The sequence below is a fragment of the Neofelis nebulosa genome, chromosome 3, assembly GCF_028018385.1.
Source record: "Neofelis nebulosa isolate mNeoNeb1 chromosome 3, mNeoNeb1.pri, whole genome shotgun sequence".
NCBI classification, from domain to species: domain Eukaryota; kingdom Metazoa; phylum Chordata; class Mammalia; order Carnivora; family Felidae; genus Neofelis; species Neofelis nebulosa.
In genome coordinates this window covers 87,008,014-87,034,021 of record NC_080784.1, presented here as the reverse complement: position 1 = coordinate 87,034,021, position 26,008 = coordinate 87,008,014, and the positions used below count along the sequence as shown (strand labels likewise).

General features: G+C 43.5%; 1 protein-coding gene across 1 annotated transcript in view; it reads right to left on the bottom strand.

The window, feature by feature from the left end:
- Positions 1 to 7,045: 7,045 nt before the first annotated feature.
- The window catches only part of TBC1D9 (TBC1 domain family member 9), a 116,583-nt gene continuing 97,620 nt past the window's right edge, over positions 7,046 to 26,008 (bottom strand). Inside the window, exons 14-21 of the mRNA XM_058721311.1 lie at positions 25,405 to 25,503; positions 25,189 to 25,257; positions 20,595 to 20,835; positions 15,611 to 15,676; positions 14,729 to 14,815; positions 10,985 to 11,059; positions 10,788 to 10,891; positions 7,046 to 9,192 (exon numbers count right to left, since the gene is read on the bottom strand). Of these exons, the coding sequence (XP_058577294.1) occupies positions 8,470 to 9,192; positions 10,788 to 10,891; positions 10,985 to 11,059; positions 14,729 to 14,815; positions 15,611 to 15,676; positions 20,595 to 20,835; positions 25,189 to 25,257; positions 25,405 to 25,503 (1,464 nt within the window). The 3' untranslated portion in view covers positions 7,046 to 8,469. The remainder of the gene's footprint in view (positions 9,193 to 10,787; positions 10,892 to 10,984; positions 11,060 to 14,728; positions 14,816 to 15,610; positions 15,677 to 20,594; positions 20,836 to 25,188; positions 25,258 to 25,404; positions 25,504 to 26,008) is intronic.

Below are 26,008 nucleotides of genomic sequence, written 5' to 3'. Positions count from 1 at the left end.
ACTGTCCAGGTCAGCACTGCTTACTCAGGATTCCAGACTGAGCCATGGTGGACGAGGTGGTGACGGTGTTGCAGCCTGGGGACTTCCAGTCATTATTTTCTTAACAGCAACACCCCCCTGCCCCCTGCCCCGCCCCGAACCTGGTTAAGCCACTGGAGACAACTTGCTCTACGAAAATCCTCCCTTTGGCTCCTCCCTATTCAGAAAGGAGGAGGATTTTCAAAGGAGATTCTGAAATCTCCATGCCAACCTGGGTATATTATTAAAGCTATTTTATATAATACTTCACTTTCAAAGGAGTTTAAATTTTATACGTTGCTTCAGTCTTTTAGGAAGTCAACTTACATACCCCTGTTAACTCCTCCGCAGTGGGCATTTGCAAATTCCCTTATTGCGTGTTGCATCTTCTTTATGAGACCAGCTGCTGAGGAAATCACCCCCCACCCCATGCCCCATCCTGAGACATTTTATACTTTTATTTTTTTCACGAATTCTTTCAAGTATCTTCTCAGCTTCACTGAGGATTTCTTTGGCTTATTTCAAGAAGGACCCAGTGAATTCAGGTATTATTTCTCAATTTGCCCCCTTGTTATGATGTATAGTTCTTCACATCTCATGGTGAGAAGAGATAACCATGGTCTATCACACTGGGGATACCTGGATTTTCAATACAAATTATACAAGACTGATGTCCAAATATCTGATGCTAAGACTCCATTTTTGGCTTCTGATGAAATGTCGTATTAACCACATACTATTTTCTACCAAGCTCCCTTTCACTTCCAACACTTCAAAAGTCAACACTCTCCTTTACCTCTCAGTCTAGACCTAAAGATGTGGCAGCAGTTGAGGGAGGGGTTGAGATAGCACAAGTTGTTCACGGATTTTGACAAAGGATGCTGTAAATAATGTACCAAAACCAGCCGGTGGGGAAAATGAACAAAGTGTAGTAACTGCTGTATTTTAGGTCCCTCACCTCTCAGAACACCAATGAATGCTGACAACTTGGTCTACAGGTGTACAGGCAGTGACAGATCATGAACATTCCTATATGCTTGTTTATTTTCCCGTAGGAAGTTGGGATGAGAGGGGAATATGATCACACTGAAGTTTTAGAAAGATCATGTAACAGCAGCGTAAAAGAGTAACTGGAGGTATGAAGGGAGACAAGAGGCAGAAAAATAAAGTGGCCACAATCCAGCAAACTTTGTTCTTTCAGACGCTTGTCACAAACATCGTGAATTTACAGACTTGATCACTTTTTTCTTGCTTGCCAAGGATTGGAAGAGTAATTATGTCATACTCAGTCTGACCAATAGCCAAAGGGCTGTTTTGAATAACTGCCTTCCAGTTATTAAGAAAAAACAGACCCAATTAAGGAAAGCTGCACTGGTGTTGCCATGGTCAGGGACGATACATCCATACTTAGCCTTTCATCAGAGACAGTGACCTCTGAGTTCCCTTTTTGGGTCACACTTTTGGGCATAAAGCTTGACCATTAGATATTGTTCAAAGGCGTCAAGAAAAGACAAGGTGCCAAGAGACTGCTCGATCCACCAGAGACTGGACATGCTCCGTTCTTTTAACTACAAAGCAATAGAGTTTCTCATGTCATGTGACAGGTAGTTGGGATTGCTACTTTTGTTTACGCACAACCTATTTTTAAAAAAAGTATCGTTCAGAGGGATGAGGGTACATCAAATATTAATATGAGCCTAATAAAACCCTCTTAAACCTATCAACAAGTACAAGGCTAGACTGATTGTATAACTGGGAACAGACAGAGGAACATGGATTAAGAGATGTTTAGAAAAAAACAATGGATAGGTCTTGGTAACTGGATGTGGGTCATATGCTATCAGGAGGAATCGAAGACGACTCCCATTTCTGGCTTCAGGTACTGGACAGGTATTAATGTCATTAATTAAGCTAAGGGATAGCAAAGGGGAATATGTCATAGAGAGAAAATAGCAAGTCTACTTTCAAGGTGCTTCTGGTACATTCAGGAAATGAGAGAATGGACAAAACTTGGAATACCCAAGCCATTCAATACATACTTGTTGAACGAAAGTTCAGGAGAGAAGCTTGAGCTGAACTAACCTTCAGGAGTCAGCAGCAGACAGACAGGAGTCGAAACAACTGAGGTCGGGGAGCCCCTTCAGGGCACGCAGTGGAGACAACCTTAGCCAGATCCTTGTGGTACCCATGATGGGACAGCAAAGGCAGGCAGGCTTGGATACTTGATGGAGACTTTGTGTGAGAGAGAAAAGGGAATCTGGAAAACACTGGTTTCACAGTGCAAGGGAGGAGGGAATTTTAATGTGGGAATGTCACCAGATCAAAATGTCATAGAAAGAGGCAGTAAGTACCAGAAAGCATCTATTGGATTCAGGAGTCTAGGCAATCACTGGTGCCCTCGGCAGAAGCAGCTTCAGTGGTGAGTCACCGCGTCCTACTAAAGTGAAGGGAAGTTAGGTTGGGAATGAAGATATGGAGGCAGAAGATTACACTGGTCTTTCATGATGTTTGACTGCAACGCAGTTGATAAGTCAGTAATCAGAGTAGGTAACAGAGTTGAGGAATGGAGTAAACATTCTCACAACCTAAGGCCAAGAAATCCATTGTGAAGATGTTGATGACAAAAGAGATGAAAAGATGCCAAATATTCTCCAAGATGGAGGACAGAGCAAAGTAGATCGTGGGTACACATTCATTTGTACTTGAGGGGCTAAAAGTGGAGAGTTGCAGCTGATAGCACTGGTTATCTCTGTGAATCAAATTTTTTACCTAAGAGGGGGTAGGAGTGGGGTTAGGGGACTTTAAGAAATGAGTCAAGAATTCAAATAGCTTATGTTGGGATAAGGAGGATTGGATCAGGGATGTGGAAAGGGATTGTTGACTTGGCATTCCAGACTCATCTGAAGACAAACATAAAATTGTAGCAGCACAAATCTATGTATCGTGAACTCCCCCCCTGCCCTGGAAGCCCCTGCTACTCAGCTGCCAAGATGCGACTGAAGAAGGCAGATGCTTGTAATGATTCAAGATTTGTGGATTACAGAGAGGCCACAAGTGGGAGCCACAGAAGGTGAGGACAAGTGGAAGTGAGAGAGCTGGGAAGACAGCGGTTGAAGAGACGACCAGGGGATGGGATCTGATGAGGATACTCAGAGCCATGGCAAATTAACTGAGGGTTAGAAGACTGAGAGTGCCATGGGCAGGTGTGGTGGGTGCCACACAGCTGGAGAGTTGGGAGGCTCATTCATATCTCTGAGGCATAACGGGGGATGAAAAGCCACAGAAATCGAGGTTGGAGTGTTTGCTGGGTTCTCTCTATAGATGCTGAGGTTCCCGAGTGGTGGTAAAAATGGGGGCAGACAGGAAATCTGTCATGTGGATGCTGAGTGTTTGGTAAACGCTGGAGAAGACTCAGGAAAACCCAGGCTGGTAGATGTGACAGAGCAAAAGGGGGCACAATTCTTTGACACGCCTCTCACCGACAGATAGGATCTGGCTTCCCTCCATTTGAGTCTGACTTGGCCTGGGACTTCTTGGACCACAAGAGCGTGGTGGATGTGCCCCTATTCTAGTTCGGGCCTAGAGTGAGGATGGAGCGAGGGTGGAGGAAACAGTCCTGACCAACTCTTACCCCAGTTAGGACCCTGATCTCTTAACTGGTCTGCCCCTTTCTGTTGCTGTGTTTCTACCATTATTCTCAACAGCAGGTTCAGAATTATTCCTTTTGTTTATTTATTTATTTGGGGGGGGTGGGGAAGAGAGAGAGGGAGAGGAGAGGTTCCCAAGCATTCCAATTCGCACTGTCCGTGTGGAGCCCAATGTGGGGCTCAATACTCATGAACCTTGAGATCATGACTTGAGCCCAAATCAAGAGTTGGATACTTAACTGACTGAGCCACCCAGGTGCCCCCAGAATTACTCTTAAAATCTAAGTCAGAACGTGCCTCCCTAGCTCCTGACTCTTTAGGCCACTCCATCTCACTCCGCATTAAGAGCTGAAGCCTTTTCGTTGACCTCCTAGATCCTGTAAGATCTGCTTCCCCATTGTCTCTGCCTCATTGTTAGCGTCTTCCCTCTGTTCATCCACAGCTGCCTTGCTCTGCTTCAAACTTGCCAGGCAGCCTCTCACTTTAGGGGCCTTTGTACTCGGGGTTCCTTTAGTGTGAAAAGCTGTCCCCTCAGATAACTGCACGGCTCACTCCCTCCGCTTTTACTCATAAGTCACCTCCGTGAGGTCTTCTCTGAGCACCCCAGCCTTCCAAGCCCTGCTCCTTTGCTTCATTTTGATTGCCTGCGTCACTAACATATAGCATAGATGGCATTTATCTTGCTTATCTCCCTTATCAGAGTGTAAGTTTCTCTTAGGGACAGGAATTTTTGATCCGTGTCATTTGCTGCTGTACTCCAAGAGCCTGAAACAGTATCTGGCACCCAGTAGGTAGGCCATATCCATGAAATAACTGAATTTGCTAGACCTATTCTAGGGCTCAAGATTGCCTCCAGCCCAGTCCTAGGATGTGGCATCAGTCTAGCTGATACTTGCCCTTGAAGTATTCTAAGAAGAGTTACAGGATTTGGGTTTGCTGAGTTCTTGGCCTCTCTGTGAAGGGTGAGGAGAGGAAGCAGTTGTGAATCCAGGAAGCCCTAACAATCTATAGTTTGGCCTTGAGTCATCTGCTTCTGGTGGCTGAGCTGACCCGCCTCCTGGCAGCCTGGCATTTTAACAGAGCCCACAGGCAGAGAACCCTGATCCAAGTCTTCTGTACTCACACTGTGCCTAGCTCTCAATTCCTTTGTCTGGCTCCCCGAGCTTTCCTTTTAAAGAATTAGACTGTCAAGAAAATGCTCAACAGAAGGCATGGGGCCCTAAACATTATGTAAAGAGTCATCTTCAAGCAGAAAATAGTGTGAAATACTTTGTACTCACCACATCAACTGCTACTCTGTTCAGGTTAGAAGTCGATGCCATAACAAAAGAGCCTTCTTATGGGATAGATAGTGAAGAATTCACATTCGGAGCAGCCAGAGGGATTGGAAATGTGGCAGCTGTCAACGCGCTCCCCAGGAGTTTCACTGTGTTAGATTCAAGAGCTAAAGTAGCTCTAAGTTTATTATTTTTAATTTTTTTAATGTTTTATTTATTTTTGAGAGAGCACAAGCAGGAGCAGGGGAGGGATGGAGACACAGGGGGACAGAAGATCCGAAGCAGGCTCTGTGCTGTCAGCACAGAGCCCGACGAGGGGCTCCAACCCACAAACTGTGAGATCATGACCTGAGCCTAAGTCAGACGCTCAACTGACAGGGCCACCCAGGCGCCCCAGGCAGCTCTAAGCTTAGACCCCCTAGACAAACCTTCAGTCAGAGACCAGCCAAGACTGGGGGGCTGCTATCCAAACTCCGGGGACAGGAAAGTGAGGAGATGTCTAGCTACCTTTCCTACTTGCTGTGACAAGGACTTACAGACGGCGGCCCTCTGCCTGGCAGCCATGGTTCCCAGATTGCATGCCTCAGTGGGAGACGAGGACACTGTTGACACAGGAGCCTCCCCATTGCCTGTGGCTCCCTCTGTGGCACTTCCACAGAGTTTGTCCCCCCTCCATTCCAGAATCAGACTTGAAGTAATGCTGGATGGAACGACACCTTGGCTGGATCTGTGGTTTCCCTGGCACACCCACTTCCCTAGCATCCAGGCTCCAAAAGGTTTCTTCCTTTCCCCTGGCAGTAGCTTTTTCTTTTGAGCTTTCATATGTAAAAGCACCACTGGTGGCCAAGACCCAGAGCTCTAGCTAAAAGCTCACAGGGATGCCAGTTCGAGTCTATTAGGATATACATGAGAGCCACCATCTGGATGGTGTAACGATTATTAGCCTGGGAAGCTAATCATCACAGAGCTAGATCAAAAGGGACCATACAGAGATAGTAAATTACAATAAATTGAAATCAAGAGAATCCACGGAGATACTAAAAAGACATAACACACCCATTAAAAAGAAGACAGGAATTTTAATCTTTTCTCAGAAAATGCTCTTTGAAATGTACTGACCGACCGCCTTCTGGAGGCTAAGAGGATGAGGTGACAGGCCCATTTGTCTCACAGACTAAGCTGGAAATAATCAACTCACAGGCTCAGGACTCCTCCGCGTGCAGCCTACGGAAGCAAACAGACTTAAGAATGGCCTTTACGTAGTAAGTATAGTTCCGCTGTGACGAGCACTATGATGTGTTTGAACAGAGGGGGGCAAGATGACAACACAGCCTCAGAGACATGCTTTCAGGGTAATACGCTGCTGAGTCACAGTCCCTTTCTCAGTAACAATGGAACGTTCTGACTCCTCCCGTTTACCTGGGAGGAGCATTTAAACGCATGCCTGTTCCCCTCCCAGATCCATCACTGATATTGGCAAGGTAGAGGTGGTTAAGAGAATAGGATTTTACAGTTAAACACATGATGGAATAATGCGGAACAACCTTAAAGTCAAATCAAATTGGGGAGCCTGGGTGGCTCGGTCCGTTAAGCTTCGGATTTCAGCTCAGGTCATGACCTCATGGTCCGTGAGTGTGAGCCCCCTCGTTGGGCTCTGTGCTGACAGCTCAGAGCCTGGAGCTTGCTTAGGATTCTGAGTCTCCCGCGCTCTCTCTGTCCCTCCCCCACTCGCACTCTCTCTCTCTTTCAAAAATAAAATGAAAATATTAAAAAAAAAAGTCAAATCAAATCAATTACTAGCTACCCAACTAGATACATACCAAATGGTATTACAGTGTACTAATGAGAGATTTTCACCTTTTTATCACTTCTGCAGCATAAGTTAAATAATTAGGTAACTGATACACATTCACTTCCTTATTTTAAATACACCCATTCACATGCACACAACACACGGTCTTTTTTATCTGAAAATATTTGCCTCTAAGTGTTGGTTTACTTAGTCAAAATGGTTGCCTAAATATAATTCCCCCTGCAAAGTTGTCAAAAGAATAACGTTATTGCCTTAGGCAGGAATTCAAGCACTGAAATAAAAGCCGGATCTGAATATCTGATGTATTTTATTTGTTCACATTTGTCCTACTTGAGGTTAACACTACTTCATTTGACAGTTTAAAAATCATTCTGTAAACAAAATAAGAAACAGCAGCAACAGCTCAAAAAAAAAAACCACAATGCATAATAAAGGAATGTGTCAAAAGGGACATTCTGAATCAGCAAAGAAAATGTGACCGCGATGATGAAGTCAACAATAAGGAGAAAAAACCTTCAACATCTGTAAAAGGCAAAACTATAAGAGTAATAAAAAAAAAAAAAAAAAAAAAAAGCAACAATCCAAAGTGCAGGTGTGCTAGTTTTCATTTCCACATCCATTCAGGAAATAGAGCATACTATTCTTTTAATAAAGTGACAAGTTCTGCTTTAAAACATTCAGGTACGTTATCTTGCAGATTTTGTTTTTTAGTTTACATGATCTCTACTTGACATCGATTTAACGGGAAAGATGGTCATAGAAGATACGTAGTTTAATTTCTTGAATCTATGCACAGTATAGCAATGGTAAAGTTTATCGGTTTTAGTTTTTGCTTTATTTGCAATGAGTTACAAGAAGCTGAAGATCCAGTATCAGAAGCATCAGTACTTTTACTCTTTAAAAAAAAAAAAAAAAAATCCTGAGCCTTCGGTTATCTTTGTTGTCATTTTCAGATTCTCTGTAACAAAAGACTGTTCATTTTCCCTGAATTCTGGCCAGCTGACTTAAATAATCACAACAGTTTTTTTAATGCAAAGTTGGTCTAGTATTGGTCCAAATTGATCAACTAGAAGTGTTATTCTGGCATCATGTGAAAATTCATAATTGTTTAGAGCCTCAAATATTTTCCCCTTGAAAGGAAACATCTGTTGAATATGATTTCTGAATAGAGGACTTTTATGAAATATATTTCAAATCTTAAAAAATATTTCTAATGCACCCTCCACCTAAAATGGTATAGGATTTACCCCCGCCAACAATGCCTTTTCCTTTTAGGAACATTTTTGTGTTTGTGGCATTTCATTTTCCTGACGGCTCTAGTTTTATCTAAAAAGCCCAAATACACAAAAGGTTGCTGCCTTATTTAGCGTTAAACAGCACTATTTTTTAACCATGTACACAGCTCAACAGCAAGATTAAGAAGTTAAAATACACACATATCACGGACAGATTAATCTTTTTTGGAATTCACTGAATTAACTGTATTCTGTTCAATCCCCTCCCCCAAGACAGTGTACTGTACCTACGTTGAGGTGTTTAAATATTTCTCCAACAGTTTTCATTGTAGTTTTCATTGTATTATATTATGAAAACACTAGGCTTCAAGCCGGGTACTAATAAATATTTAATTTAAAAGGAAGAAAGAAAGCCCAACACGGAACATTAAAAAAAAAAACCCTCCCTCCCCTCCCGGTCCCCAGAGAAGGCGCAGGGGTCAGCCTGACATGGCGGAGATCTCATAGTCACTGGCCGAAGTGAGGGGCTTGCCCATCATCCGGATGTTTTTTGCACTGGTGATCCTGGCCATCATGCACACGGGCTTGTCAAAGTACTTCACTAGGGCCGGCTCAGTCAGGAGAGAGGCCAGGAACTGCTCGAAGGTGATGGCCCAGTCCCGGTCCAGGCTGGTGCTCCGGGGCAGGGCCGCCGTGCCCTGGCCGCTGCGCACCAGGACGGTGTCCTCCCCGATGTCCTCACAGTGCAACTTGTCCTCCTCGTGGGAGCCGGCACTCAGCACCGAGTACGAGGACATGGAGCTGTCGTCCTTGGTGTCGTCATCGGAAATCAGCATGGAGGAGCAGGCCCCGTGGTCCCGGGGAGAGGAGTCCTCCAGCTTGATGTCCTCCAACTGCCCTCCCAGGGAGTGTTCCTCACCCTCCACCACCAAGCCAGCCGGGAGGGGCTCAACAGCCTCCACCACGTAAGACTGGCCGGGCCCTTTCTTGGGGAAGAGCGCGCCCGGGATGGCCGCGTTGCAGGCGGGCCCGCTGCCCCCACTCCCGCCCTCCTTGGCAGGCTGGGTGACAAAGAGCTTGCCGACTTCCCCGATCTCCAGGAGGAGGCTGGTCACCGCAGCCGTGGCGTGGTACAGCTCCTGCTCGTTGGGGTCTTCGCTGAACATGTTATACATGGTCTTGCACAGCTCAATAAACTGCCCCTGAAAAGTGATCGGGAAAAACACAGAGGATGGGACCATCTCGTTGGCAGCACAGAGGCAGGACTGAAGTGGACTGTGAAGCCATTTAATAACAGGGCTCCTGAAAGACTCTGAAAAGTCCTCTATGTAGAACCAACTGGCTACTGTTTAAAGTCTCTTCACTTGGGGTGCCTGGGTGGCTTAGTCGGTTACGTGCCAACTCTTGATTTCGGCTCAGGTCATCAACTCACTGTTCCTGAGTTCGAGCCCCGCATCGGGCTCTGCACTGACTGTGTGGAGCCTGCTTGGGATTCTCTCTTCTCTCTCTGCCCATCCCCCCCATCTCAAACTAAATAAATGAACCTGAAAAAATAAAGTCTCTTCACTCATGTTTGCATTCTTTTTAATTTGAAGAATTTCCAACATCCGTGAAAGTAGAAAGGATGAAATAATGAACCTTCACGTAGCTGGCACCCAGAGTCTAGAATGATTGTCCTACGGTTAGCTGCTTCACCAACTCTTTTATCCTCTGTTCAAGTATTGTAAGTAAATCCCAGACCTCATCCCATGTCATGTCTACACTCTTCAGCGTGCAGCCCCAGGTTAGCTCAAATCCCCTCTCTCACATTTGCTGGTGTCGTGGGCAGGCGTGATGCCTTCTACTCCCCACCCACGTGATTCATCTGCTCTCCTGTTAGGAGACAACATTTCCATCCTGGGTTGTATTATTTATATTGTTTCCTCTGCCTCACTACAACTCAGCTTTTTAAGGAAAAAATGTGTCAGACATCTTTATAGCCGAGCACGGTCATTTGAAAACAGCATGAGCTTGTCTTCTGAGTATCTGAGAGTATTTTTAATAACTGAAATGAGAATGTGTGTACTCAAAGAACTGAGTATTTTGTGATTTGCATTTTCTCTGAGGGGGTGGGTCACCTCCTCACGATTGAACATTTTTTTTTTTTTTTAAACGTTTATTTATTTTTGAGACAGAGAGAGACAGAGCATGAACAGGGGAGGGGCAGAGAGAGAGGGAGACACAGAATCCGAAACAGGCTCCAGGCTCTGAGCTGTCAGCACAGAGCCCGACGCGGGGCTCGAACTCACGGACCGCGAGATCATGACCCGAGCCGAAGTCGGCCGCTTAACTGACTGAGCCACCCAGGCACCCCATGATTGAACATATTTTTGATGCATGAAAACATGCACAGACTAGATCCAAACAGATCTTAATTGAATACCCCAAGTTACCATTATCTTTTAATTAATTAATTAATTTTATTTTTTAGTTTGAGAGAGAGAGAGGGCATGCACAAGTGGGCGAGAGGGGCAGAGGGAAAGAGAGAGAGAGAGAGAGAAACAGAATCCCAAGTAGGCTCCACACTCAGTATGGAGCCTGACGTGGGGCTCGATCCCATGACCTCGGGATCATGACCTGAGCCGTGAGGCTCAACTGACTGAGCCACCCAGGCAAGGCATCCCCTTTTATTAATTCATTTTTTATTTTTTTTATTGAGTTACCATTATCTTTCAGGGGTACGTAGTCTACATTTTTCTAGGACTTGGAAAACATCTTCAAGGTTCAAAATGAAGAAACTGAAATGTTAGACACTTACCTGATTCAATTTGGGTAAATCCTTTGCATTCTTTGATTTGGATTTATTTTCCGGAGTCCAGAGTCTCAGATAATTGCGATTTTCTTGAGAATTTGCCCTCTTCCCTAAAACCCAAATGTCAGGAAGTAAGTGTTCAAAGGGCCAGAAACAAGTGTTCACCCAGCATGAGGCAAACATGGGGAAGAGAAGATGTATACCTCTGTCTGGCTGCAGACTCACTGTCACAAAGCCATCCTCCGCACCGTGTTTCCTCCTGCTATCCAGCCCCACCACTGCCAAGAAATGTGAGGAAGAAAGAAAAGTACAAGGTTATATAATACACCCACAGACTCAGCATTTGCAGTAGAAAACAGGAAAACCTTTAGGTATGGCTGCCCGATTTAGCAAAACAAAGAAAACCAAAGCCAAAACCCAGTAGTAAACTGAGTTAAATCTGAATTTGAGATAGGTAAATAATATTCTGGCGTAAGTGAGTCCTAAATATCACATGGTACATACTTGTGCTAAACAAATGATGTTTCGCTAGTCTCGAATTCAGATTTTACTGCTGCTCCTTATCTTATCTCACAACCCTATTTCTCAGTAGTGGATTCCCCCAGAATTATTTTTCACAAACAGGGTTCAGTGTAGAACTAGGAATTTAAGAAACGATGTCGTGTAGTCTTCCCTTCTTAAAAAATGGTGGTGTTGGTCCAATGAATGATTTCCCTACCCTCTCTGTTATATCATCATCTTAACTTTGCATTCATGAGACTGGTTTTCTGCCGGGCTCTGCAAAAGATAAAGAACTCACTTTTTAAAAAAGAAAACCAAAAAATGTGATATGCTACAAAATTCCTTCACATTCGTAATATGGCATTTCAAAACTATGACTTGTTGAGGCTCCTGGGTGGCTCAGTCAGTTAAGCTTCCGACTCTTGATTTCGGCTCAGATCATGATCTCATGGTTCGTGGGGGTCGAGCCCTGCAATGTATTCTGCACTGACAGAGCAGAGCCTGTTTCGGATTCTCTCTCTCTCCCTCTCTCTTGCCTCTCCCCCACTCATTCTCTCTCTCTCTCTTCTTCAAAGTCAATAAATTAAAAAAAAAATATATGACTTTCCAGGAAACCACTTTTAACTGTTTTCCTTTTTCTTCTAAAAACAGGACATTATAGGGCACATAAAGACTTCAAAAGGAGAGGTATAAAACTCCCCCTCCCACTTCCCATTCAGTTTGTCAGCTGTCCAAATGCATTCCAGCACATCTTCAATCATCCAAAAGGTGGCTGGCTTGCCAGATATGCGACCTTCACTGAATTCAGCGTCAGGTTAATCTCGGCAGCTTTTAAGACAGAGTGAGAACAATGTACTATACGTCATTGAGAAATTCTTCTCCTCTTAATGTTGAAAATGACTTAGGAAACAAGTAGATATTAAAAAATATTTTAAAGTACGGTTAAGTTCATGCAACAGGTATTGTACAGCCATTTAAAAACCAGGCTTTCAGGGGGGCGCCTGGTTTCAGGGGGGCCCCTTCTACTGCAAGCAGAGCCTGGCACCTGCTTCGGATTCTGTGTCTCCCTCTCTCTGCCCCCCACCCCCCTCAAAAATAAACATTAAAAAAAATTAAAAACAAATAAATAAAAACCAGGTTTTCACAGGATGTTTAATGACATCGTAGCATGCTCACGGGATTTTAAACAAAAAAAGTAGGATACAAAATTGTATAGGCAATTTGATCCCCGTTTTATATATATGCATATATTATCATAATTACATACGTTATACGAATAAACATTACAAAAGTATCCCAGGATACTGTTATCTTTGTATTACAAAATTTTAAGCTTTATCTTTAGCTTATTTTATATATATATATTATATCTATATTTTTAAAATTTCAACACAAAGCAATAGTGATTTGGGAGTTAGAAAAACACTTTTTTTTAAAGCAACTTTTAATGATTATTAAATCCTATTAGCATGTGACCATTCCTGAAGCATTCTGAAATAAGTGAATCCTTTTCTGAAATGAGTGTTTACTAACAAAGATATGGCTGGGGCGCCTGGGTGGCGCAGTCGGTTAAGCGTCCGACTTCAGCCAGGTCACGATCTCGCAGTCCGTGAGTTCGAGCCCCGCGTCGGGCTCTGGGCTGATGGCTCGGAGCCTGGAGCCTGTTTCCGATTCTGTGTCTCCCTCTCTCTCTGCCCCTCCCCCGTTCATGCTCTGTCTCTCTCTGTCCCAAAAATAAATAAAAAACGTTGGAAAAAAAAACAAAAAAAAAACAAAAAACAAAGATATGGCTAACATTTTGCAGCCAAAAAACTATTGCAAACAAAGTTAGGAATATTGTAAGATATGCTAAGGCACTATGCTAAAAAAGCCTGACTATGTCAGCTCATTAAATCCATACTATACCCAATATGCCAGCTATCATCTCCATTTTCCACAAAAGGAAACTGAGGCTTAGAGATGCCAGAACCTACCTGAGCTCACCTAGGTAACAATATACAGAGTGGCATTCTGTCCAAAGATCCTACCCTCAACTTGTATTGCCAATAGTAATAAGACTGGGTCTGGCTCACCCCTTTCTACTCAATCATACTAACGTTATTTGGTGACATATGGTGACCACACATATCGTGATGAGCACTGAGTAATGTACAGAATTGTTGAGTCATGTCGCACAGCTGAAACTAATACAACACTATAAGTTAAAAATTCCAATTAAAAAAAAAAAGCTGGCCTAAACTGTGCTTATTTTGGAATGATAAGATTTAAGAGGCAAAAGGACCCAGAAGCAGCCCATGTTTACTTTTGAACTTGGGTGAAGTCATGAAGCTGCAGTAATGATGAATGAGAAGGTAGAGAAGTCACTGTGATAGCTACTGAGAGATGTTGCCTAGATTCACACAAGACAGACACCGTCTGTGTATCTCATTGTATACAGTGAGTTGAACCATGTCTATGTAGACCTAATACCCATACCTACATGAAGCAGAAATCAGCACGTTTTTTTTTTTTCATAAAAGACTGGACAGTAAACATTTCACAGGTTTTGCAGCCCACACTGCCTCTGTCTCAACTACTCAGTTCTACCACCCATAGCATGAAAGTAGCCAGAGGCAATACATAAATGAATAGCTTGGCAGTGTTCCAATAAAACTTTATAGGCACTCAAGTTTAAATTTCATATAATTTTCCTATATCATGAAATATCATTCTACTTTTGATTTCTTAAAATCCATTTAAAAATGTAAAACCCTTTCTTTTTTTTTTTTTAAACTTTTTAAAATTTATTTTTGAGACAGAGAGAGACAGAGCATGAACAGGGAAGGGGCAGAGAGAGAGGGAGACACAGAATCGGGAGCAGGCTCCAGGCTCTGAGCCATCAGCCCAGAGCCTGACGCGGGGCTCGAACTCACGGATCGCGAGATCGTGACCTGAGTTGAAGTGGGACGCTTAACCGACTGAGCCACCCAGGCGCCCCTGTAAAACCCTTTCTTAGTTCGCAGGCTGTACAAACAGACCCCGGGCCACATTTGGCCCCTGGGCTGAAGTTTACTGACACCTATTACAGAGCCTGTGTATCTCTTACATACAGATATAAGAGAACTCTTTCTGACATAAATGTCCTGATTCTGGATAGCAGAATAATAACAGGATGATGTTCTTAATGAGCCTGACTACAGTCGGGAAAGGGGAGCAAAATATATCGCTCTAGGGGTCATGTTTTCTCTAAGCCAGTGAGACACAGTGTGCATGCTCCCTTCAGTGGGCAAAGTACCCACTCCCTAGTTGTTGGCTGCTTGACTTCACAAATCTGAAAAGAAAGTAATGTATTAGGCAACTGAATTCATATACTTCTTTGACTGACTAGCTTTGAGGCAACTTTTTCTAGTAACAAGAGGGCTCTGTAGAAAAGAAATACTGTACCTATGGGGAGGAAAGTCACTTACCATGTGTGCATTCTGGGGTGATGTCTTCAAAGAAGTATTGAGTTGCTTCAAAAGCAGAATCTGGCTCATCTTGATCAGAGGATGGCTCTAGAGAGGGGAGGAGAGGTCATTCTCATATTGGCGGGGCGGTGACTCAAGGAAAGTGTGCTTTAATTGTTAAAGAAGTGACATGGGGAGGACGAGGAGCTGGAGGTACCAAGGTGGAGAGGGGGCACATTACTGGGGGCCCTGAATGCCGACGGCCTCTATAGCCTCATGGGGGGTGTGGGGGGCTCACTCCATTTTTTCACTCCACCTTCCTTTTTAACAACCTCACACTGAAGTGTCCCTTTGCCTCTTCCTTTTTATGAGACTGTCCTAAATTCTGTGAAATGCTGCTGCCTTACAAACCAAATTTTAGGAAACTGTATGCAATTAAAGGTAATTCTCAAATCTACAATTTCACCCTATCTCTATCCTTAATGTCAATCCTTTTTTTTTTTAGTGTTTGCTAGATATATCCATGCTATAGGCCAACCTTTTAAAACCTGAACTCAAAACCTCTCCATCTTGCCCACTTGTTTCTGTCAGTGTTAAAATGACTCCTTCTAAACTCAAAATCTCAGGTCCTACGTTCTCCTCTTTTGCGACCTTTGTATTTCGTGAGTTACCAAATGCTATTTGTTCTTTCTCTTGCAGATGTCTGCTCTTTTCTATTACAACTCATACCTCAGACAGGTAAATGACCATGGAATCAAGCACATACTGATGCAGGAACCTATGCAGGTAATTACTATTCAGTTCATGCTTAGTGACCAGTGAGTGATTTTGTATATCAAAAAAAGAACTTTCAAACCAGGTCATGGTCACAAATACATGGGCTCCTCTGTGTGGCTCACTTACCAGGCAAGACATGCATTTTGTAAAGGAGTTTGAGTTTCTCTGTGAGGTCCCCATGGCATGCAGCACCTAGAATCATATAAATACAATGTGAAATGCATCATGTGTGGTAGTGATGCCTCTCAGCTTAGCATTCCCCTAAAAACTCTACTTTTCGCAAACTGAAATCAAGACATTAGGTGACAAAAGGTCTGGTCAGGACATATTTGGGTTAAGAGCTCTGGAACCCAGACACCTGGGTTCAATTCCTTTGTACCTACTATTTGCCCTTGGGAGAGTTAATTTCTCTGTACCTCAGTTTCCCCTGTATAATAATAAACACAAGATTCTACCAGTGGTCTTGACATCAGGATCAAAGGAATGTGAGAATTAAATGTATTAACATGTATAAAACACTTAGAATAGTGCCTGGAACATAATAAATGTGTTATTCATAAGAAAACCCATTTAACTGGGTTTCAACACTCGAACAGAATTCAGAAATAATCTCGAAACATGTCTGAGATCGCTTCCAATTATTCATTGTAGAAATCCCTGTTAGTCGTTTTGGGGTTCTCCTAAATATTTCTTCAGTTTAATTCATCCTCATCTGTCTGCCATTATATCACCATCCCTTCAATCGAAATAACCCTGTTACTTTTCTTTTAAAGTCTATACGTATTGGAATCAGAAAATCCTTCACAAATATCTAGTCTTAGAGCAGCCAGTTGAAGATTAGTCAGCTTTGGGGAAAGAGGAATCGCAGAATCTGGCAGAAACAGCAGGGGTGTCCACTAAATGCAGGCATCTCCCTTCACGCACTGACGAAAGACAGGGATCTAGCACCTGCTTGAACACTTTCAGAGACGGAGAGGTCATCACCACCAGATGCATTCCGTTCTGCAGATGTATTCTCTAACTACTAAAAGTCCTTTTGCAATTTTTGTTTTAGTCTCAGGATCCTTAACCTGCAATCTCAACTTCAGAAAGTCCACAAAGCCCATGAAATAGAAAATTTGTCTCTATGTGCACATGTCATTTTGAGGGGAAGAAAATGTCCAAAGTCCTTATTAGATCTCAAAGAGTCCATGACTCAAAAAAAGGTTTAGAACTGCTCTTCTTTCCCTTATTCTACTCGTTAAAGCCAAACAGAATAGGTCTGTTGCCTCAATACAACAACCTTCAGATTTTGAGGACAACTCACCTGTCTCCCTCAAGCTTATCTTTTCAAGGCAAGTTTATCACGCCCTCTCCAAATTTTTCCACTTTCTCATATAACATGATTTGTATAGCCTTCCCCATTTTTACTCACATCCACTTTATGTGTTGACTCATCAATCAATATCTCTCTGGACAGAGAGTCCCAGAAGACTCTTATCTACTTCAGAGAATAGTGGAGCTGTTTTTGACTTTTCCACTAATATGGCCTGAGTTTACATTCAATTTTTTTATACTCTTTCACTCTGGAGTTTCATATTGACCACGTGGTTAACTGAACTCCAAGATGTCTGCACACCAACTAATACTAATCATGAAAGTAATGACAGACAATTCTATCTCGTAAAATTATTGTGAGAAGAAAAGTGACACACACGTGGAAAGCAGTTAGCACGAGATTTAACACAAAGCAAATAATTAATAAATGTCTGTCATTAAACCCTTTTTAAGTCAGGCACTGTTCCAAGAATTCTATTCAAAGTCATTTTATCCTGACAGTTACTCATTTGCAAACGAAGGAAAAATCAGAGGTCAAATATCAAACCCAAAGTACCAGAGAACCCTCAGTTGAAACTGACTCATTAACCATCATATTTTGGGGGCAGTGTTCAGCCAGTTACCTAATCACCAACTTCTATATGCTCCTTCCTACCTTTTCCATTTATACAAGTTATCTGTCAAATGACCAGCTGCATCAGGACACGTATGACATATTTAGAGCCTGCCTTTCAGCAACATGATTGGAAAAGGAGATACAGTTCATTTGTGGCTTCTGATAGTAATCCCTTATTTCTAATTCCACATAGACCATCTGTTCATGAATTTCTAGAGGGAACTTCCTGGGGATTGATATCATCTTTTCCAGAATCCGTGTTTTAGTTTTTAAAAATTTTTTTCTTTAACGTTTATTTATTTTTGAGACAGAGAGAGACAGAGCATGAACGGGGGAGGGTCAGAGAGAGAGGGAGACACAGAATCTGAAACAGGCTCCAGGCTCTGAACTGTCAGCACAGAGCCCGACGCGGGGCTCGAACTCACGGACTGCAAGATCATGACCTGAGCCGAAGTCGGACGCCCAACCGACTGAGCCACCCAGGCGCCCCTGTTTTTTAGTTTTTAAAACCTGAACAGAATTTCTCTTTTCTGGTCTGCTTGTCTATCTCCATAATAATTGTCCCACAGAGTGACAACAGCTCTGAGCATTCTCCCAGTATCTGGAGCAAGGCATACTTTGCTCAAGAACTCAACTGCCTTTTGAGAACCCTAAATACTCTTTTTCAGTGTTTTCACTATCCTGGACTACAAGCCTCTCTTTCCTTTCTTGAAGATTTTGAAGAGTATTTTCCTTACTGGAGTCACCTGAACTTAAGTCAATTAAATACTTCTATTAAATTCTATCACTTTTCTAATGCAGCACTGGTTTCTTTTTCCTCCTCCTTAATCCTGTCCAAAGATAATTTTTATAAATCCCTTTTGGATTTGATGAAAGCCACCCATCTGGCAATAAGTAGTTACCTTGGGGCAGAAAAGATTAGGAGAGGGATAAAGGGGTCTTTAGCCTTGCCTGGATTGTTCCACTGTTTAAAAAAGCGGGATGTACTTATATGTTACTTGTGTAATTAAAAATTAATACCTCCTCCTTCCTAAGAAATACCCTGCTTGCTGTCCTCAGCATCGAGTAGCAAGAAAAGGATGAATTGTTGAGACAGACAGCCCTTCTCTGAATCCTGGGCCCAGCATGTACTAACTGTGTAGTTCAGTCCAATAACAGGTAAGTATTGACTCGCTAGAAACTAGTGTCCCAGCAAGTTATTTAACTTTTCTGAGCTTTCATGTCTTTAGCCAAAAAAGGGGCTAATAAGAGTAAGCACGTGGGTAATAAAGCATAATAGTAAGAGCACAAAGTGGGCCCCTGAAGTGCCTGGGTTCAAACTTCAATTTCGTAGTTGTGTGTCTTAGGCAAATTGAATGCATGTAAACATGAGCGCAGTGCCCGCAGCAGAGTAAATGCTGTATAAATGTCAGCTGTCATTAGTATCTCCTCAAAAGGCCACTGTTTGGATTTAGCGATAAAATACAAATTCTAAAGCATCTGAGTAGTGTCTGCACTAAAAAAAGGCTAATTCTTCCATGTCCCCCTTCCCTTTTAAGCATATATGTGAGTGCTTTATACAAATAATTTTTTCCTTCCTAAGTGCACTTCATCTACATCCCTTTGTCTTTTTAAAATTTTTTTTTTTTTTCAACGTTTTATTATTTATTTTTGGGACAGAGAGACAGAGCATGAACGGGGGAGGGACAGAGAGAGAGGGAGACACAGAATCAGAAACAGGCTCCAGGCTCTGAGCCATCAGCCCAGAGCCCGACGCGGGGCTCGAACTCACGGACCGTGAGATCGCGACCTGGCTGAAGTCGGACGCTTAACCGACTGCGCCACCCAGGCGCCCCCACTTTGTCTTTTTATATTTACTTATTTATTGTGAGAAAGAGAGTGTGAGCAGGAGAGGGGCAGAGAGAGAGGGAGAGAATCCTGAGCAGGCTCTGTGCTAGCAGCACAGAGCCTGATGCTGGAATTCAGGAACTGTGAGACCATGACCAGAGCCAAAAGTTGGACGCTTAACTGACTGAGTCACCTAGGCGCCCCTCCCCTTTGCTTTTTTAAAAACCATCAGCTTCCTTTGGCCTTTAAGCCCTAGTCATTATTCTTAAAGATTTAGAGCACTTTTTGGAGTCATCATTGTCTCTGTGCCTGACCCCTTCATCTTTCCTAGGGCATGTCATTTTAAAGTACATGACCTGGGGATGGACGCCTAGGTGGCTCAGTCGGGTGAAGCCTCCACCTCTTGATTTACGCTCAGGTCGTGATCTCATGGTTCTTAAGATCAAGCCCTGCATCAGGCTCTGTGCTGATAGCACAGAGCCTGCTTGGGATTCTCTCTCTCTCTTTGCCCCTCCCCTGCTCTCTCTCAAAATAAATAAATAAATAATTTTTTATACATCATAAAGTACCTGGCCCACAGTCACAGAGTGGCACAATTAGAATGCGCTTTTTTTTTTTTTTTTCCTTCTCCTTGTCTCATTCTGACCCACCGGCATAACACGTCCTACATCCACAACCTCAATGTCTGGTGGGCCAAGCTCTACTACCCTGTAGCCTTTCTGCTCCATCATGAAGGGAGCAAGAGTTCTAAAGGACATAGGGCAGTCCTGCTAACACAGAATAACGGTCAGGCAGTGAGGCTGACGGGCAGAAACCACGTGCTGCTTGTGAGGTGTGGGTGTGCTTTCTCAGGACAGCCGGTCCTTCCTCCAGGCCAGATGGAGAGAAAAGACCTCCATTTAGACCGCAGAACCGCTGCGGTTTCTTCAGCCCTTTATTAAAGACATCACGAAAGGTTTTTATAACATTTTGCGATACGTAATATAAATATACTTTGTGTCAAAGAAGAACAATCCACTCAAATATTCTTGTAAAGGTATCACAGCCTGTGGTTTCAGTGTGTAAGTTGGCATTTTATTGTCTTGCACATTCTCTGGTAATGTATTTTAACTTGTGCTGAGGACTAACTAATGTCGAATGCTTTAATCATATAGTATATCCGTTCATTTAAACGAATTTTACCATCAGTTTGCAAACCTTAAAATGAGACGCTCTACCCTCTAAACCGAACCCTTGGAGGCAGTGCGGGGCTGTGGCCCGGAGGGCAGCACTGAGGACCACCAGGAACGGGGGTGGCTGTTGCTGCCCTGTCATCCCTTCCCAATTCATGAAGTAACATCCCATGCTTACTTAGGCCGGAGACAAACTCTCGGAAGTTAATCAGAGAATCTCCATTTTCATCCAACAACTGGAAGAGGCGGGAGGCCAATACTTCAGAGTGAGTTCCGCAGGCCCAGGGAAAGAGAAGAGCAAACATCCCCTTGAACTGCTCAAAGTCAATGCGATACTGTTCCAAGTAAGGCAGGCTGGGGTCGTGCCGGTCCAGAGCATTGCTGCTCCCACCCCAGTAGCAGCTGGTTAGATGCTCTGCCTGAAAAGTTAAAGAAAAAAAGAGGATTACTGGGGATGCGATCCCATGGCAGGTACCGGGAAGGAAAAGTCCCGCCTCACGTTTGCAAAAAGCCTTTTCGATCCACCTGTGCGTGTCTCCTGGGGCAGGAGCTCTGGTCTTAGGGCTCCCTGTCTTCTCGTTCTACACCCATCTCCACTGGACCACCCCCACCAACTCCATGGCAACCACCTCTGCAGGTTACATCCGGCATGAAAGGTCCAGCTCAGTTACCGGAGGTAGGTGAAAAAAGGGACCCCCCCCCCCCACATCCCCTGCCTCTACCCCTACTCGTTTTCCCTTTACACACTGACACACACGTTTAAGAAAAAAAACCCATAAAAATAAACAAAAAATTTATTTAAAAAAATTAAATGAAAGGATCTGTAATTTAGGCAATCTGACCAGCTTGTTTTCTAGGTGAGGATGAGAAAGCCCAGAGGCTGAGGGGCTCTCACGAGGTCATCAACTGCGTACTCAGGGCAGAAGCATCATGACATTTGGGGTTTCTGAATTCCTAGTTTAGTGTCCCATAGACCCCTTTCCTCTTGGTTACTGAAATTACATAAATATCATAGTCACAGTATTCAAGCTACAAATGTGTGGTTTTCTTATTTCACGCATCTGAAAATAGCTCTAGGAAAATTCTGAGTAGGAACCACTATGGTGAGGAGAATAGAGATCTGGAAACAACAAAAAGCTTCCTGTTTCTGTCCTTGGAAACAAGGCAGCCTCTTATTCATGAAGTCATATTGATCCTGGTAGATATGTGCACCCATTCTAGGAAGACCACAAAGATAAAACTTGTAATAGAAAGGCCCAGAAGGACACCCTTCCCCCAGACATTTACAGTTAGCTCTGGATGGTAAATGGGGGAGATGGGAGGGGCGTGAAAAGGAGGACTTTATTTTTACTTTATTCCCCATTGTACTGTCTCAGTATCTCACTACAGTAATGTATAAATATTGCAGTAGAAAAAGAGCACTTTCGAAACAGATCTTTCCCCTAGCTTAGGAGCTGTGTAAGGGGGGAGTCAGTAGTGGGTATAGTAGTAGTTTTGCTCTTAGAAAGGAACAAAGCCCGTATGTCTTGATCACAATTGTTTACTGGGAATCACAGGGAACAAACTAAAAGAGAGGAGTGGGGGTAGGCAAGAGAGGGGGAGGAAGAGGTAGAGTGCAGAACCAAAGGCAGGTTTTTGCAATGCAGCCTTGGGAGAATAAAGGAAGTGGGTCAGAGTTCACAGGGGTTTGGGAATGCATTCCCGGGCTGTAGTAGTAAGGTCAGAGTCGGGGGATGTTCAAGGCAGGCAGGCGGGGCTGAGGTCAGAGAGCCTGCAAGGATCAAGCCCTAAAGTGATGCCAGCAGCCCTCAGTGGGTGGGATGGCACTGGTAATACATCCCTGGGAGGGGTCCTCTTCGCCTGAGCTACTTCCTGGATAAAGCTTGCCTCAGGCATTTCCTCCTAACTAAAGCTTGCAAATTACTCTGGAACCAGGCTGGAAGGTGAGTCCAGGCACTTTGACAGTGCTCACAAACATCAGGAAAAGACAAGCCAGTTCCTTGATAGCCCCCACACTCCATCATGGGGGGACTAGGGGCCCAGACATCCAAAAAGGACCAAAGGAATAATTTAGAGACGTCAAGAGAAATTAGGGCAATGGGGCCCTGAACTACATTTGCCATCAAATGTGCCTCAAGGTGGCAGCCTTTCACCCTTTTCCTCCAAGTTTTTGTTTTAATTTGAGTATCGGTGACACACAATGTTAGTTTCAGGTATAGGACTTAGTAGTTTGCCAAGTTTATAAGCTCCTCCAGAGGGGATGCATCTTTCTTTTGTATATGCAGGAACCCCTCCCCACCCCCTGCTCCCCAAAATTGGCTTTTTAAAGGCCTAAGAAGTCTGGCAAGGTGTCTGATATAGTAATGCCTCAATGTTCATTCAAATGATTTAAAGCCAATGAAAGGGTTAAGAAGACTCAAAAAAAGAGAATCCATAATGAAGTTTTTATCTTGGGTTCTACGGTATCTCTCGAGGCTCCTTCTGACCCCTGACACCGAGTCTCAGGTTCTTTCTTGGGGTGCATGGTAGATTGGAGGAGTTCCTGTTTGTCAACACAGCCTCAGGGTAGGGCTTTGGAGTAAAGAAGAGTTTGCTTTGTTCAGGTGCGAATGACACAACCGATACAGACGTGCCCAGGCTTCGGCAGTTTCTGGGTCCGGGACTTACGCACAACCAGCTCTGGCCCTCCTTTCCCTGGTGTCCCCCCAAAACAGCCTCCTCTTTCTAATGTCAGTGCCCTTCCTGCTATCTGTTCAGGGTCTTGCTGCCTCTGGCTGCTACTCCCACTTCTGCTCGGTTACCCCAAATCTTACCCGCCACCCTGTAAAGCGGATTTCTTCTGGTCTTCAGCATCTCTTCAAAATCTGATCTTAATTGGATCATTGTATCTTTGGTTTTGATCCAAGTTGGATCACTGTATTTTTCCTTTATGAAACCAAAAGGGGCCCTTTTCGTATGAATAACCAACTTACACTGAGCAGTTAGTTATGGCGTATGAATAAAATATGAATGGGCTGGCATACTATAAAGACCTCAGCATCAAGTGCAGAATAGAGGCTGGTGGGGGGGGTGGGTGATGTCCACTCTGCTGGTCATGCTGCTGGGATACACGAAGGGCCTCATTAACCAGCTATGGACCACTGACCACTAACTTACCCATGTATTCAATACACATGTTTAGAGCACCTGCCAGGGACAGACACTATAGTAGGCACCAGTAAAACAAACAAACAGAAAATAATGGTGGTGCTCTTTAGTAGCTAACAAGCAAGTGGGGATATTAGTGAAAACATTCCCAGCTATCACATCCTCTGATTCTAAGATCTGTTAGTATTCAACCCAGACCTTTGTCCCTTAATGCTTCCTGCTGTACTATGTTTGCAGTTCTCCAAATAGTCATGTTATTTCTGGCAATAAAAGGGGAATATACAAGAAGCTACCCAATTAGAGATCAGGATAAAGTTGGTATCAGCATAAAAGACATCTTTTCAAAGTTTCTCCAAAGTGGCCACATTTTTACCTATGAGGTTGATAACGATGGTTAAAAGTATTTTTTCTAGAAGAAAAAAATTCTACATTGCTTTATTTACTAATAAAATGTCTTCTTATTCAGGATCAAGATTGGTATGGGCTGAATTATGGAATGAAAATCACAGAACTTTAACCAATTAGGCTTTTCCTTATGCATATGAACAGCTTTATTCCTATTCTGGCTACATATCTCTTTTTCAGTGTGTTTTAACATAGCTTAATACAGGAAAGCTCTGAGGGTGCTTTAATACAGCTTCTTATAAGACATTATAATGTACAATAATTTCAGGGAGACTTTAAATTCAACTGCCATCATTCCAATGAGTGTTATAAAGTAATACCGTATTTTGTTAGGACCAAGGAACTAGCTAAAATATATATGGAGTGGAACAGCGCTAAAACATCAGCTTAAGTCAGTTAAGAGAAAATGCTTATTTTTCATATGAAGCACTCCATTTTTTAAAAAAGTGTTTATTTTTGAGAGAGAGAGAGGAGAGGGCATGCATGCCCAGGAGGGGGGCAGAGAGAGAGGGTGACAGAGGATCTGAAGCAGGCTCCGCGCTGACAGCAGCGAGCCTGACACGGGGCTTGAAAACACAAACTGTGAGATCATGACCTGAGCTGAAGTCGGATCAACCGACTGAGCCACCCAGGTGCCCCGAAGCACTCCATTTTTATACTCTCAGCTCTATCTTCATATTTATGCATGTCGACATTCATGCTGTCCCTTAACAATTTAACAGAAATGGGGTGCCTGGGTAGATCAGTCAGTTAAGTGCCCAGCTGTGGCTCAAGTCATAATCTCACAGTTCGTGGGTTCGAGCCCCGCATCAGGCTCTCTTGCTGTCAGCACAGAGCCTGCTTCAGATCCTCTGTCCCCCTCTCTCTCTGCCCCTCCTCTGCTCGTGCTCTCTCTCTCTCTCAAAATAAATAAATATTTAAAAAAAATCTAGAACTAATTGAATCATTACAGTGAACTCTTTTATTCCCCTGGATGTACATGCATTTAAATTTAAAACTCACCTTGAGGGGCATGTGGGTGGCTCAGTCAGTTAAATATCTGCCTTCGGCTCAGGTCATGATCTCACGGTTCATGGTTCTGAGCTGTCAGCAAAGCCTGGAGCCTGCTTTGGATTCTGTGTCTCCATCTCTCTCTCTGCCCTTCCCCCGCTCTCATTCTGTTTCTCTCTCTCTCTTTCTCTCTCTCAAAAGTAAATAGACATTAATAAAAAAGAACTCACCTTGAAAAGAGCATAAAGTTCTTCTAGCTCATCAATGGTAAAGGAAGTTTCTGTCACAATTGTTCGGACCTTTAAGAAGGTAGACACAATTAATTTCACAATCTCAAAGATGTTATAGTGGGAAAGTCCCTGATTTTCTTCTTTTAAATCATCTCAGTCTGTAAAGCAGGAATTTATGGAGAAAGAAGGCCATCCACTATTTTTCAAAGGACTTACCACATTCCGTTTCGTAGTATCCTCCAGTGTCTGGATCACCTTTAGTCTCTGTTTGAATCTCATCTGCTCAATCAAGTCTGCCCGGATGGTTCCAAATTTCTGGAAAGGAGCAATATTGGTGTTTCTGAGAAATCTGCTAAAGCACACAGTCTGCAAGATTTATGGAGACACAATCCTGATACATAGAAGAGACTGAATTTATCATTTTACCTTATGTTTGGGTTTTACTTATTATACCTATCGCCTACTGCCCCCCCCCCCCCCCCACTTACTATGAGAGCAGAGACTGTGTCCACTGGAGTGGAGGACAGTGCTGATTTAGTAAATGTTCAACAAATATTTGCTGAATACATCGAATTCTCATGATAATACCAGGAAGGAAGTGCTCTTCTCCCCATTTCAGACACAAGGAAACAGAAGTTTAACAAAAACACTAACTTGCCCAAGCCCACAGAGCTGGTAAAGCATTCATTGCAAAGTACAGGCTACAGACAGATAACTGGATTGGGGCGCCTGGGTGGCTCAGTCGGTTGAGCGTCCAACTTCGGCTCAGGTCATAATCTTACAGTTTGTGAGTTCGAGCCCGGCATCGGGCTCTGTGCTG